General features: G+C 36.5%; 1 protein-coding gene across 1 annotated transcript; it reads right to left on the bottom strand.

Moving 5' to 3' along the window:
- Positions 1–112: 112 nt before the first annotated feature.
- Positions 113–11,058, bottom strand: trpc2a (transient receptor potential cation channel subfamily C member 2a). Its single transcript, XM_073863123.1, has 12 exons — positions 10,131–11,058; positions 8,757–8,960; positions 6,944–7,108; positions 6,558–6,732; positions 6,246–6,446; positions 2,977–3,139; positions 2,776–2,868; positions 2,501–2,693; positions 2,285–2,412; positions 1,181–1,250; positions 971–1,103; positions 113–856 (listed from the first exon to the last, which is right to left on the bottom strand). The coding sequence occupies exons 1-12, from the start codon at positions 10,854–10,856 to the stop codon at positions 456–458; spliced, it is 2,652 nt and encodes an 883-aa protein (XP_073719224.1). The 5' UTR covers positions 10,857–11,058; the 3' UTR covers positions 113–455.
- Positions 11,059–14,602: the final 3,544 nt, after the last annotated feature.

Raw genomic sequence — 14,602 nt, forward strand, 5'->3', positions numbered from 1 at the left:
ACTTATAAAATGTAGTTGAGAAAATTCAACTTAATTTTATAAGTTGTGACAACTCATCTCTGTTTCCATAACTTGTAAATCTGAGTTGATTTAACAAAAATGTTAAGGCAGCAAAGTTTTTTTACAGTGTAGGTAAATACAGTTTTACATTCTACGGCACCTTTAACACTTGTGAGACGACGGTCTCAATATGCTCACATTAGATTGGAGGGCACTATATATTAACCCACCGGAGTCGTATGGATTACTTTTTTTGATGATGGATGGGCTTTAAATACGCAGCCACTATTCAGTGCCATTACAGTGCTAGGAAGAGGCAGGATATTATTTAATATAACTCTAAATGTGCTCCTAGGATGGCATTAAGGTGAGTAAATTATCGGCTAATATTCATTATTTACCAATACCTGAAAGTGCTATAAGTGCTATGAAAATTCCTACGGGATATTTTCATCTTAAAGCTGTACACTGTGATTTAACTCTATGCTGTTTGTTTCATCAGGAGTGCTAACAGTCTCAGAAGTGGTTTCTTCTCCGGGGAACGGCTCTGTGGGACATTCGGACCCTGACTCCTCCTCCTTCTCCTCAGAGACCCGCCCTCCTTTCATGTCTTCTTCCATGTCTTCTTCGTCTCCAGGCTGCGTGTGGATGTGCAGATCTGTATTTTCATACCTTACGGGTTCATATTTATTAAAGTCACGGAAGTTGTTCTTTGCCCCCATGATGTATTTGCCCAGAATGTTGGCCTGGTCTGGCTCGCTCGTGCTTTGCCACTGAAGCTTCTGGTGGAATTCCTGCAGCTCCAAATGCACGCGTCCGACCATCTTATTAAGCTCGGTTATTCTGTTACCTACATCTGAACAACACAATATTGACAGTTAGTAGGAAAGGAAAGAACTATGTCGGACATACTAGCATGCTGTACTACGGTTTTGGATCATTACAGAGAGATGCAGATGATGTGACCCACCTTTACGCATGCTTTCCTCGAACTCTCTGCGTGCCGCTTCAATGTAGCGCTGAACCAGAGCCTTGATAACCTGCAGGCGGTATGGCACTCGCCCTTCACCTTGACCTTTGCCGAAACTCTGGGTACTGCTAGACTAATAAGTAATGAAAAACATCCAGTCAGCCAAGTTTAACCAGGAAACACGAACGATCTGAAGGATCAGATACTAACCACAGTTGTGATGGGAGGATATTCCGGGGATTTGTCGTTACAGCAACAGCAAATCTTTTGGAAAATATTCCTACATATGAACAGGATAGTCACATTAGATCTAAATTTGCACTTCATGTAAAATATCATTTGAGTTGAGCCTTACATTGCAAAAAATGACTTTTACTTAGTATTTTTGTCTTGTCTTTAGTAGAAATATCTCAAGGTTCTTAAATCGGGATGTATTTTCTTGATGAGCAAAATGACGTAAGAAAATAAGTCTAGTTTGTAAACAAAAACTATACAATTTACGTGAATTTGTGCTTAAAACAAGCAAAATAATTTGCCAATGGGGTGAGAAAATTTTGCTTAAATTAAGTGTTTAAGAAAAAATAAATCTTATTTTTAGATTTTTTTGTTTTCACCCTATTGGTAGGTATTTTTGCTTGTTTTAAGCACAAATTCACTTAAATTGTATATTTTTTGTATACACTGCAAAAAAAAAAATGATTTTCAAGAAAAAGAAATCTTAGTATTTTTGTCTTGTTTTCAGTAAAAATATCTAAAAATTCTTAAATTAAGATGCTTTTTCTTGATGAGCAAAATGACCCAAGAAAATAAGTCTAGTTTTTAGATTAAAATATCAAATTTAAGTGATTTTGTGCATAAAACAAGCAAAAAATCTGACAATGGGGTAAGCAAATTTTTCTTGAATTTAGTGTTTAAGAAAAATGTTCAAGATTTTTTTGCTTATTTTATGCACAAAATCACTTACATTTAATATTTTTGGTCTAAAAACTAAACTTATTTTCTTGGGTTTCTTGAGTTTTGCTCATCAACAAAAAACATCTTAATTTAAGAATTTTTAGATATTTTTACTGAAAACAAGACAAAAATACTAAGAATTTTTTTTCTTAAAAATATTTTTTTTGCAGTGTAAAAACTAGACTTATTTTCTTACGTCATTTTGCTCATCAAGAAAATATATCTTGATTTAAGAATTTTTGGATGTTTATACTGAAAACAGGACAAAAAATTCTAAGTGAGAAAGTCATTTTTGCAGTGTAAAAGTTAATGTACAAGGCTTAGTAGGACTATATAAGCATTCCTTACTGTGTTTCTTACCTTATGAAATAAAACAGGGACTTTGGAGAAGGAATGATATTAAAAGGAACCGGCATGGTGAGACCCTCCCTGAAGTAACTCAGGTAAAGTTTAGAGCGAGCAAATTTCCACTCGACATCTGCATCATCCTGTGAGGAACATAGTATTAGATGATATGATGTCAATGTTAAACCCTTAAATCTTTTTCCATGTGATACATTTTGCTCTTTTGCTCACCTCAATCTTTTGAAATGAATTGGAGATCATGGCAATAAGCATGTTCAGCAACACAATAACAATGAGGAGAGTAAAGATCCCATAGAAGACCCTTCCCACAAACTCGGCCAAAACATATTCAGGCATGTCCACGTATCCCTGATTCGCCATTCCAAACATAGTCCAGAAGAGGAAGTTAAAGGTTTCATTCAATCTAAAGTAGATACAAGAAATGCATCTTCTTAGTCATGTGACTTTAAATCAACCAGTCAAGTCTAGCATTAGTTATTAATCACCTGCCGAGATGTGGTGAGACCACATAAGGGACGTATATGTTGTTTATTCCACATAGAAATGCTGTACCGATAATCATGAGGATAAACATGAACCTGGAAAATAAAAAAAACATTTACTGAAGTAGTAGATAGTAAGCATGTTGGAATCTAAACGTCTAAACTTAAAGATCAAACTCAAAGAGCAGATGTGAGGGTTCACACCTCATCATGCTGTCAATCATTCTTCCCATTGATATCTGCAGCGTTCCCAGAGATTCATGGGCCGGGAGGATGTAGGCGAGACGCGTGAAGCTCAACATACTCGTCACGGCAAAGAGGGTCTCAGCAATGAGCTGAGGGTCTTCCTGTTTCCAATTCTCACGTACTGTTCACACACAAAGACAACACACATTTAGATTTATTTAATACATTAATTATTCGGCTTCTTTGCAAAGCAACTTGCAACAGTTTATTCAAGGTGTATATTTTATTATCATAATGTGTGTTTAATATCTGTCTGCCTGTCTATCTGTTATCTATTTGTATCAATATATGTCTGTCTGTCTGCCTGTCTATCTGTTATCTATCCATATCTGCCTGTCTGTCTGTCTGTCTGTCTGTCTGTCTGTTATCTAACCATGCCTGTCCGTCCATCCATCCGTCTGTCTCTTATCTATCCATGTCTGTCCATCTTTCTGTTATCTATCAATGTTTGTTTGTCTGTCGGTCTGTTATATATGTCTGTCTGTTATCTATCTATGTCTGCCTGCCTGCCTGCCTGCCTGTCTGACTGTTATCTATACATGTTTGTCTCTTATCTATCCATGTCCGTCTGTCTGTTATCTATCAATGTTTGTCTGTCTGTTATCTATGTCTGTCTGTCTATCTGTTATCTATGTCTGTCTGTCTCTCTGTTATCTATGTCTGTCTGTTATCTATCCATGTCTGTCCATCTGTCCGTTATCTATCCATGTTTGTCTGTCTTTCTGTCATCTATGTATGTCTGTCTTTCATCTATCTTCGTCTGTCTGTCTGTCTATTATCTATATCTGTCTGTTATCTATTCATGTCTGTCCATATGTCCGTTATCTATCCATGTTTGTCTGTCTGTCTGTTATCTATCTATGTCTGTCTGTTATGTATCTATCTATTTCTGTCTGTTTGTTATCTATCCATGTCTGTCCATCTGTCGTCTATGCCTGTCTGTTATCTATCCATATCTGTTTGTCTGTCTCTCTGTTATCTATGTCTGTCTGTTATCCATCCATGTCTGTCCATCTGTCTGTCTCTTTGTTATCTATGTCTGTTTGTTATCTATCCATATCTGTCTGTCTGTCATCTGTGTCTGTCTGTCTTTTATGTATCTATGTCTGTCTGTCTGTCTCTCTGTTATCAATGTCTGTTTGTTATCTATCCATGTCTGTCCATCCGTCTGTTATCTATTCATGTTTGTCTGTCTGTCTATTATCTATCCATGTCTGTCTGTCTGTCTGTCTGTCTGTCTGTCTGTTATCTATCCATGTCTGTCCATCTGTCTGTTATCTATCCATGTTTGTCTGTCTGTCTGTTATCTATCCATGTCTGTCCGTCTGTCTGTTATCTATCCATGTTTGTCTGTCTGTCTGTATGTCTGTTATCTATCCATGTCTGTCCGTCTGTCTGTCTCTTTGTTATCTATGTCTGTTTGTTATCTATCCATATCTGTCTGTCTGTCATCTGTGTCTGTCTGTCTTTTATGTATCTATGTCTGTCTGTCTGTCTCTCTGTTATCAATGTCTGTTTGTTATCTATCCATGTCTGTCCATCCGTCTGTTATCTATTCATGTTTGTCTGTCTGTCTGTTATCCATCCATGTCTGTCCATCTGTCTGTCTCTTTGTTATCTATGTCTGTCCGTTATCTATCCGTGTCTGTCCGTCTGTCATCTGTGTCTGTCTGTCTTTTATGTTATCAATGTCTGTTTGTTATCTATCCATGTCTGTCCATCCGTCTGTTATCTATTCATGTTTGTCTGTCTGTCTATTATCTATCCATGTCTGTCTGTCTGTCTGTCTGTCTGTTATCTATCCATGTCTGTCCATCTGTCTGTTATCTATCCATGTTTGTCTGTCTGTCTGTTATCTATCCATGTCTGTCCGTCTGTCTGTTATCTATCCATGTTTGTCTGTCTGTCTGTATGTCTGTTATCTATCCATGTCTGTCCGTCTGTCTGTTATCTATCCATGTTTGTCTGTCTGTCTGTCTGTCTGTTACCTATCCATGTCTGTCCGTCTGTCTGTTATCTATCCATGTTTGTCCGTCTGTCTGTTATCTTTCCATGTCTGTCCGTCTGTCTGTTATCTATCCATGTTTGTCTGTCTGTCTGTCTATTATCTATCCATGTCTGTCTGTCTTTCTGTTATCTATTCATGTCTATCCATCTGTCATCCATCTATCCATGTCTGTCCATCATCTGTCTGTTATCTATCCATGTCTGTCTGTCTGTCTGTCATCTATCCATGTCTGTCCGTCTGTCTGTCATCTATCCATGTCTGTCCGTCTGTCTGTCATCTATCCATGTCTGTCCGTCTGTCTGTCATCTATCCATGTCTGTCCGTCTGTCTGTCATCTATCCATGTCTGTCCGTCTGTCTGTCATCTATCCATGTCTGTCCGTCTGTCTGTCATCTATCCATGTCTGTCCGTCTGTCTGTCATCTATCCATGTCTGTCCGTCTGTCTGTCATCTATCCATGTCTGTCCGTCTGTCTGTCATCTATCCATGTCTGTCCGTCTGTCTGTCATCTATCCATGTCTGTCCGTCTGTCTGTCATCTATCCATGTCTGTCCGTCTGTCTGTCATCTATCCATGTCTGTCCGTCTGTCTGTCATCTATCCATGTCTGTCCGTCTGTCTGTCATCTATCCATGTCTGTCCGTCTGTCTGTCATCTATCCATGTCTGTCCGTCTGTCTGTCATCTATCCATGTCTGTCCGTCTGTCTGTCATCTATCCATGTCTGTCCGTCTGTCTGTCATCTATCCATGTCTGTCCGTCTGTCTGTCATCTATCCATGTCTGTCCGTCTGTCTGTCATCTATCCATGTCTGTCCGTCTGTCTGTCATCTATCCATGTCTGTCCGTCTGTCTGTCATCCATCCATGTCTGTCCGTCTGTCTGTCATCCATCCATGTCTGTCCGTCTGTCTGTCATCCATCCATGTCTGTCCGTCTGTCTGTCATCCATGCATGTCTGTCCGTCTGTCTGTCATCCATGCATGTCTGTCCGTCTGTCTGTCATCCATGCATGTCTGTCCGTCTGTCTGTCATCCATGCATGTCTGTCCGTTATCCATGCATGTCTGTCCGTTATCCATGCATGTCTGTCTGTCCGTCTGTCTGTTATCTATGTCTTTCTGTCTGTAATCTATCCCTATCTGTCTGTCTGTCTGTCAGCTATGTGTTTATCAATATCTGTCTGTCTGTCTATACTGTAACTTAATATTAACTTGATCTCACCTGAATTGGTGAAGTAGTCACACAGCTCTTGTGTGCTGGGGTCCTGACAGAGGACATAGCCCTTTAGCATAATGAGGATGCGTAGTGTAAATGATGCTAGATACATGCTCAGCACCATCATATCCAGAATATTCCATACATCCAGGAAGTAACTCCTCAAACCCTCAAGCCACACCTCCTTACACTCAAACCAGAAGAAACCTTAAGATGCACACATAAACCACGCATAAATTATTTTATTGTGTAAATTATGGTTTAGACTGAACGTTAATTCACTGTTTTCAATGGATATGTAAAGGCAGTGTTACCTACCCACAACCCATATCATGTGGAGAGAATTGTACAGAAGGTTTTGCTTGCGAGAGGCAAAATCGTCGCGGTAGATCTCCATAAAAATAGTTTCGGCCAGGAGGGTAAAGAGGAACCACATGTATGATGCCGAGTGCAGGAGAAATTTGATAACCGGAATTTTTAACATTTTACCTAGCTGTCAGAACAAAAAAGACATTGTAGAAATGTACTGTATATTATTAAATGCTTGTATAAGTAAAATAAATGTAAAATGTAAAGTTAGATCTCACATCATTTATTTGCCTTCTATAACAAAATATCACATCAAGTGATATCTGCAATTAAATTATATTACAAATACATTTACAATCTCTGTATATACAGATACACAGGTGATTCAAACTTACTTTGGATTTGGGGGCGATCCAATAGACAAAACACAGGACTGGCATAGAAATGAAGATCCCACAAGACACCAACAGTTTCCAAGCAGTCCGACTCCCCCTCCAACCAGACAGGTTACCGCACCAAATGGAGGAGAGCACTTGCTGGCAGATGGGATGAGTCACAAACTAGAAGAGCAGATGCAAACAGTTACGGTAGTCTACTGGCCAGCTGTCAATCATCTAGCCATCCCATAAGGCAACAGCATGGAGGTCAAGCAACTGTGTGGTTGAATTATGATGTTCATGTGCCCTGTGATTCTTCTCAGTTCTATCAGTCTGTATATGAGCTACAATACATGTTTTATCAGATTTAGCTCTGTGCTGCTTTAACCTCCTAATACCCAAGCTTTGGTTTGGCGTTAGGAAGATTTGGGGTTCGGAAGAACTTATGAATATAATAACCAAATATTTTTCTTTAAACATGAAGCAGTGTAATTGTCCACGTTTGTGTACAGCAGGTTCCAGTTACACAGAATTAAGAATTATGGTGCAAATAACAAAAAATGTGAACACCAGGTTTTAAGATGTTAAATAAGAACCACATACAGTACTCTTACAAATCAAAGTACTACCCAATGCCAGGGGGCAATACAAGGGGTACTTGATCTTTATATGGCCTAAAAAGGTTGGAGACCTCTGATCTAAACGTTTGGACAGCAGTTATCTGCAAAAAAAATGGACCCAAAACATCTCTTTGTGTTCTCGCAGATAAAAATAGGGGTGTGAGTCACGAAAACACAAAACTCATGGTTGGGATCACATTACGTTTTTTTGAGGGATTGATCGGATCATTTTTCGGATCAGCAAAAAAAGGTGTGGGAAAAATCTAAGAACAAATAAAGAAATGACAAACGTTTATAAAAAAGAACAAAGTTGCACAATAACCAAGGTCTAAAATTAGCATTAGGTACAGAAATCAAATCAAATGGATCATAACACTGTCTTTATTGTAGAAATGAAATAAAAAAAAAAATTTGGAGCTACAGAAGTGATTTTCTCTTTGTCTTGGGTTGTTTGATTAACATTGAAGACAAAGACAAAGCAGGCTAATTGAGGTTACTGTCTCTTTAAGACCAAATAAGCATGGATTGGTTTCTGACTCTAATCTATACATACACTTAAAAAATGAACAAATGTTTTAATTAGAAAAATAATACGGTGGAGATCATTTTGTTTGTATGTGCCCTGTCAAGAACAGAAAAGATATTATGTTTGCTTGCTTTTTGAAACGCGTCTCTCCGTGTGTGCACTATTGAGTGCACTTAAATGCGCGCACACAGATGGGGGGTGAACGGCGCAGCAAACAGTCGCCCCACATAAAAACGTTACGTTGTTTTTCAGTGCTCTATTCACAGAATGAATTTGAATCAACTACAACATGAGACACAGTAGCGCAACTCTCTCTAAAGTTTACACATCAAGAGTTCTGATCTCTTAAGGACGTAGGGATGTTCTGACTGAATCTGAACCAGAAACATTCAACCGCACATGTGTCTGTGCGTACAGAAACTGCTCACTTTAACACCTTTTTGCAGTTAAATTGTTTAAAATAACTAGGAGGTTAACATTTGCAAGCCTTAGAAACACGTGCAAATGATAAACTTTCCTTATTTAAATTTGCATATTAATTCACAAATCGCATGCCAGCCGAACCGTGGGTCGTGATCCGTACGGATCAACTACGATCCGTCACAGATAAAAGTAATGAATAAATGATAGACCCTGTATCTGATTGATCAGACTTTTCAGTCGCTGACAGTAGAAAACGTTGTACCTGTTTTTGATTGTAGTTGACAGCAAGGCGAAGACGAGCAAGGTTTGGGATACCTTCCTCAAACGTCTGCTCTTCCAGTTCTTCGTCCTCGCTGTCCTCCTCGGCATTGTTAAGGATGGTGGACACTTCGCTCTGGTTCCTGCACATTCCCAGAAGCTCCACGGCAAACTCCTGACACAGTTGCTCCAAAGCGAGGTACTGAGGCTGAGCAATCACACATCACAAACAATGAATCACTGCCAGCATATTGTTGATTGTTCTGCAAAAAATGGTGCTTGATGTATAATTACATTTTAAAAATTTTTGTAATTTTATTTGGGGGAAAATGCTATGGTAAAAACCTGTTAATTGGCTAACTGTAAAAAAACTTGACATTTACGGTTAAAACCTGTAATAGATTTAACAAAATATGATTTAATTTTACAATGAAATAAAGTAAAATTAAGGTTTTTGAAAGTAAAATTTACGAATTAACATATATTTTATTGTGAAAATCTCTATAAAACGTAATAGATTTAACAAAATACTACATTTAATTTTACGATAAAATAAAGTAAAATGAAAGTTTTTTGAAAGTAAAATGTATGAATTACCATATATTTTATGGGGAAAATCTCTATAATATTCAATTGGATTATACATTTACTTTTACAGTAAAATATTGTTAAAATTATGGTTTCTAAAGTGGAAAAATCTAAATTCCATGTAAAATCTAATCTGAAAAACAGTAAAACAAAATTCCCACAATTCGCTGCATGAACCTTCACATTTGAATACATTTCCTTTAAATAATTGTGTTTAATCTCTACCAGTTACGTACATTAAAGGGTTTTATGCTACATTTTGTGTGTTGTTTAATTAATGTCTATGGTATTATTTTCATGTCTACTGTAAAACATGTGCTGTAGTTATACAGTTGTTTGCCAGTAACTTACTGTAAATGTAAATTTATGTTATTTACTAGCAACAGTTTGTTTAAAGTTAAATGAACATTAAATATTAACAAGTCTTAATCTTTACAGAATAAAACTATAAAATAACAGCCTCATACTAATCATTCTGGGAACCAGAATCCTCATCAACCCTTTTCAGATGTTTTACTTCAGATTTTGGTTCCCAGAATGAAGCTGTTATTTTATAGTTTTATTCTGTAAAGATAAAGACTTGTTAATGTTTAATATTCATTTAACTTTAAACAAACTGTTGCCAGTAAATAACATAAATTGAAATCTACGATAAGTTACTGGTAAACAGCTGCCAGTAATACTGTAATTTCTACAGTGTGTGTTACCATGATTGTGTTTCTGTGAATGACACTATGTACCAACCATCTTTTTGTTTTGTTTAAATCTTTGAGTCTGAATACAAGCCCACCTTAAACTCTGGTTCTTTGTTGGAGAGTTTGCGCAGTTCTCGGCTGAGGTGGAAGGCGCTGAGCATGGCGTCCTCTGAGGTGACAGACAGATAGGCGCGGCTTGCGATGCCTCTGTATGTATTGATGCGGGAAAGCGAGAACTTTAGCAAGTCATACTGGCGCCCGTTTGTGCACTCCAAGCAAGTGCATGATATGGCGTGTGGAAGAGGGATATCGTGACCTCTCTGGGTCAACATCATCACTATCTCATAAAGGTCTTTCTGACAGGCCAGCGTCAGTGGTGTCACTCCAGGGGCGAATTGAGAGTCGTCAATGGAGTGGTCGAAGATGGCCGTGCTAAAGGAGCGGACGTCCATCTTGTTGCCTTTCTCTTGGTCGAGGCGGTCCAGGAGTTTTTTGACCACTTGGGGTTGATTGGTGTCTACAGCCACCAGTAGGGCTTCATGGATCTGACGGAAGTCAAATTTAACTCCCAGCAGAAGGGATGACATGATTTCTTCGTTGCCCAGCCGGATGGAGAGGTTCAACGTTTCCCTCCATAACCGATCCTCGGACTCGTCAAGCTGGCGAATGATCCCGTCCCCGAGCGAGAGGAGACTTTCCACCCAGGCCCCGTTGCCCTCTTGGATGGCGGAAATCAGCTCGGGTGCAAATCGAAGCTTTTTGTTCGTAATCTCCCTCCAGTTATCTGACTGCTCATATAGTACATAAAAGACATGAGACATATCAATAAAACTATAGGGATGTTCTCAAGAACTTTATGCACATGATTTTTAAATACTTTCTTTTTCATTTTAATGGCGCAACTGACACTTTCATCAGAGGCATCATGACTATTTAAATGCCGTTTTTTTAGCCAAATTGATTTTGCATGCAACCTCTAACTCAAAGAAGCATATGTGTTACACTGCAAAAAAATTTTTTCAAGAAAATAAATTCTTAGTATTTTTATCTTGTTTTCAGTAAAAATATAAAAAAATTCTTAAATTAAGATGCTTTTTCTTGATGAGCAAAACGACCCAAGAAAATAAGTCTAGTTTTTAGACAAAACATATCAAATTTAAGTGATTTTGTGCAAAAAAACAAGCAAAAAAAATCTGCCAATGGGGTAAGAAAAAAAATCTTGAACATTTTTCTTTAACACTAAATTCAAGAAAATTCAAGAAAAATTAGCTTACCCCATTGGCAGATTTATTTGCTTGTTTTATGCACAAAATCACTTAAATTTCATATTTGTGGTCTAAAAACTAGACTTATTTTCTTGGGTCGTTTTGCTCATCAAGATAAAGCATCTTAATTTAAGAATCTTTAGATATTTTTACTGAAAACAAGACAAAATACTAAGAATTTTTTTTCTTGAAAATAATTTTTTTGCAGTGTACTTGTCTTTTTATCTGTTTATTATGCACATTTATCAATTCTGTGCTGCATCCTTGTCACTTTTCATAGATTTTCGTTGTTTCGATGACTTTCTTACTTGTTATTTTTGTCTTGTTTTCGGTACAAATACCTAAAAATTCTTAAAACAAGATGTATTTCACTGTTGAGCAAAATTACCTGAGAAAATAAATCTAGTTTTTAGACAATAAATAAATAAATAAATAAAATTTAAGTTAATTTGTGCTTAAAAAAATCTTTTTTTCTTGAATTAATGAATTTTTAAGAAAAAAAGTTTACTTATTTCAAGATTTTTTTTCTTACCCCATTGGCAGATATTTGTGCTTGTTTTAAGCAAAAATTCACTTAGATTTTATGTTTTTGTCTAAATCTTTTCTTAGGTAATATTGCTCATCAAGAAAATGCATCTTTATTAAAGATTTTTTTTGACAATAGTACTAAAAACAAGACAAAAATACTAAAATCATTTTTTGCAGCGCTTTATTCAGACTGCATAGGCTGTAGACGCAGAGGCAACTGCGCAGTCATACGTCACCACCAGCCTCTGAGAGCGGACACGGGCTTCTTGCTGCTGCATTTTGCTATTTAAAGAATTAAAGAAACGCTCAATTGAACCAACTGCTTCCAAATTTGATTCTGTTTTTCGAAGCGTTCGAAACACCACACACGCTGGCGACACTTGCTGGTCTCAGTAGTGTAAAAACAGATCTGTCCAACACTTTACACTTAAAAGCAAAATAATAGCAAGATTTTTTAAAAATATATGTTTAAAAACTGACCCGAGTTTCCCTAACCATATTAGACACTGGTCATTAGTATTCAGCTCCCCCTCGTGGTGAATCATCAGATTTTCGAAACAGTTATGACGTAATGAAGCCTCGTTTTTCTAAAATCACGTGATGATTCGAAACGAAAGATTCGTAAAAGTTTCGAAGCCTCAAGAAGCAGTGCAGCTTCGAAAGCGACCATCAATATTAACAACATTTCTAAAACCCTGTAAGGTAATAAGCAGTTAACCTTTGCTGTTTAAAAAATGTATGGTTCAAAATGTGTCAGTATCGACGTTATATTAAAAGATTTATCTTTTTACAACGGCAGAGTTCAGAATCATATATTCACGTAGTCTGAGGTAAAATTTAGTGGATGAAAATGCTTTTCTTTAATATTATAAATAAACATATTTTTTAAATCATTATCCAACATTGTTTATATAATAACGCTATTTTATTTTAAGTATAACGCAGTTGTTGTGCAAATGCATTAATGGCACAAAATTAAAGTTAAGTCATTAAACAGAACGTAAATTAACAAAAAATGCCATTTCAGATGTAATTATGATGTCAACATGTCATTATCCTGATTGAATCAATCGTATTTGATATGAAAGTTAGTCAACACATTTATTTTGGTGGTTTTTACATAAATGCAGGGGGGCTAAGATTGTTAGAAATGTGCCAAGGAAAATACTGTATAAGCTCAATAATATTTTATAATATGTCTGGGTATGCACAAATTCCTGTGAGCTGTGCAAACTGCCACTTAAAAAAAAATTGTCTATGAAGCCCCTGATTTATAATTGTTATAATTGTTTTATAATTGTTTCAAATTTAATACATGCTGCAATAACAATTGCACTGCACACTTATCTGAAATGTTTATTATAATCTAAAAAACATTTTGAACAAAAGCCATTTGCTTAAATGTTTAAAAGTTATTTTGCTCAGTTTACAATATATAATTGTTCAAACATATTGGTTTCTTTAATTTTCTTAACTAAAATTTTATTTAAAAAAAGGTTTTTGAAATTGGTGACTTGGACCAAATAATTAATCAAATTTTTGAGAGTCCAGATAGGAAGCTTCTTTTTAAAGTTACAAGAACAGATTTTTACAAATTCTAGGCAAAGTTTAACTAGACTAAAGATGCTAAAATATACTATAAAGTAGTTTGTTTTTTGTCGTATTTCCCAAAAGTACATTTGTGTTTTTCAAAAACATTAAGTTTACTATCTTAAAATGTTTCTAAAAAGACTAACTTTTGATCTCTTAACTTTCAAAACAAAAGTAATACTAGATATTCACAGATATAAAAACTTTAAGCTCACCGTAAGGTTTTCCATATTCTTTAGCGGAGCACCTCAAGTCAATTTAAGAAAAACTTTAGCAAACTTGTCCTGATAAAGATGGAATTGAAACTCTTGAAGTTCTCACATGTTGGCTTGAAACAGATACAGTTGTTGTCACCTCTTAAACCTGTTTAGTGATTTTGTCTTTTGTGCAACGCTTGTTTTTGTGTCTACCGATGTCTCATGTTGTTCTGGGAATTATCCCGTACCACCCACTCAGCATCAATAACAGAAATGATCCCTTAGGAGAGCACTCATTAGTGTGCAGCACTGTGCATGTCATTTAGATAATTAAGTGTGCTTGCAAAAGCACACTTATTGTTCTTCTTAAGTTTTATTATTATTATTATTTTTATTATTTTTCCCGGGTAGATTTTTTTGGCCAGCTCTAGCGACCAGACCGTTTGACGCAGAGACACCGTTCAAACTTTAAAATGTTCGGGCAGTACCGGTGTAAGTTGCTATAGAAGATAAAGTCACAGATCCATGTCGTTCGGCCACCATATTGGATAGAACACAAAACCTTTAAAAAGTTTCACAGGTCACAAATTTTGTCCAAACTTCAAGAAATTCCACGTACACGATCCTTGGACCGAGCCTCACAAAAGTTACTAGAAGGATTTTTGATTTTCGGAAGCGTTTGCGCGCCACAGCCCAAACTAAATGTGCGTCAACGCCGCCAAAACAGGAAGTAGTTCAAATCTCAATATGTCTGTAACATTTATTAACCAAAATTTGTATATGAACTCTTTACTCCAATGTGAAGATGCCCAAGATAAAAAAACATTGCAGTAACATGTCTATATTTTGTTATTTTCACTTTAAAATGTCCAATTTAAAACCTGTGTAAAAATAAAAATGTCATTAGCCTTTACCAGTAGAGGGCAGCCTTTACGTTCAAACGTGTTTTTTAGACAGAAAGTAAAGATAGCGGCAGCCATCTTTAGA

This window comes from Misgurnus anguillicaudatus, chromosome 24 (assembly GCF_027580225.2).
Source record: "Misgurnus anguillicaudatus chromosome 24, ASM2758022v2, whole genome shotgun sequence".
Lineage (NCBI taxonomy): Eukaryota > Metazoa > Chordata > Actinopteri > Cypriniformes > Cobitidae > Misgurnus > Misgurnus anguillicaudatus.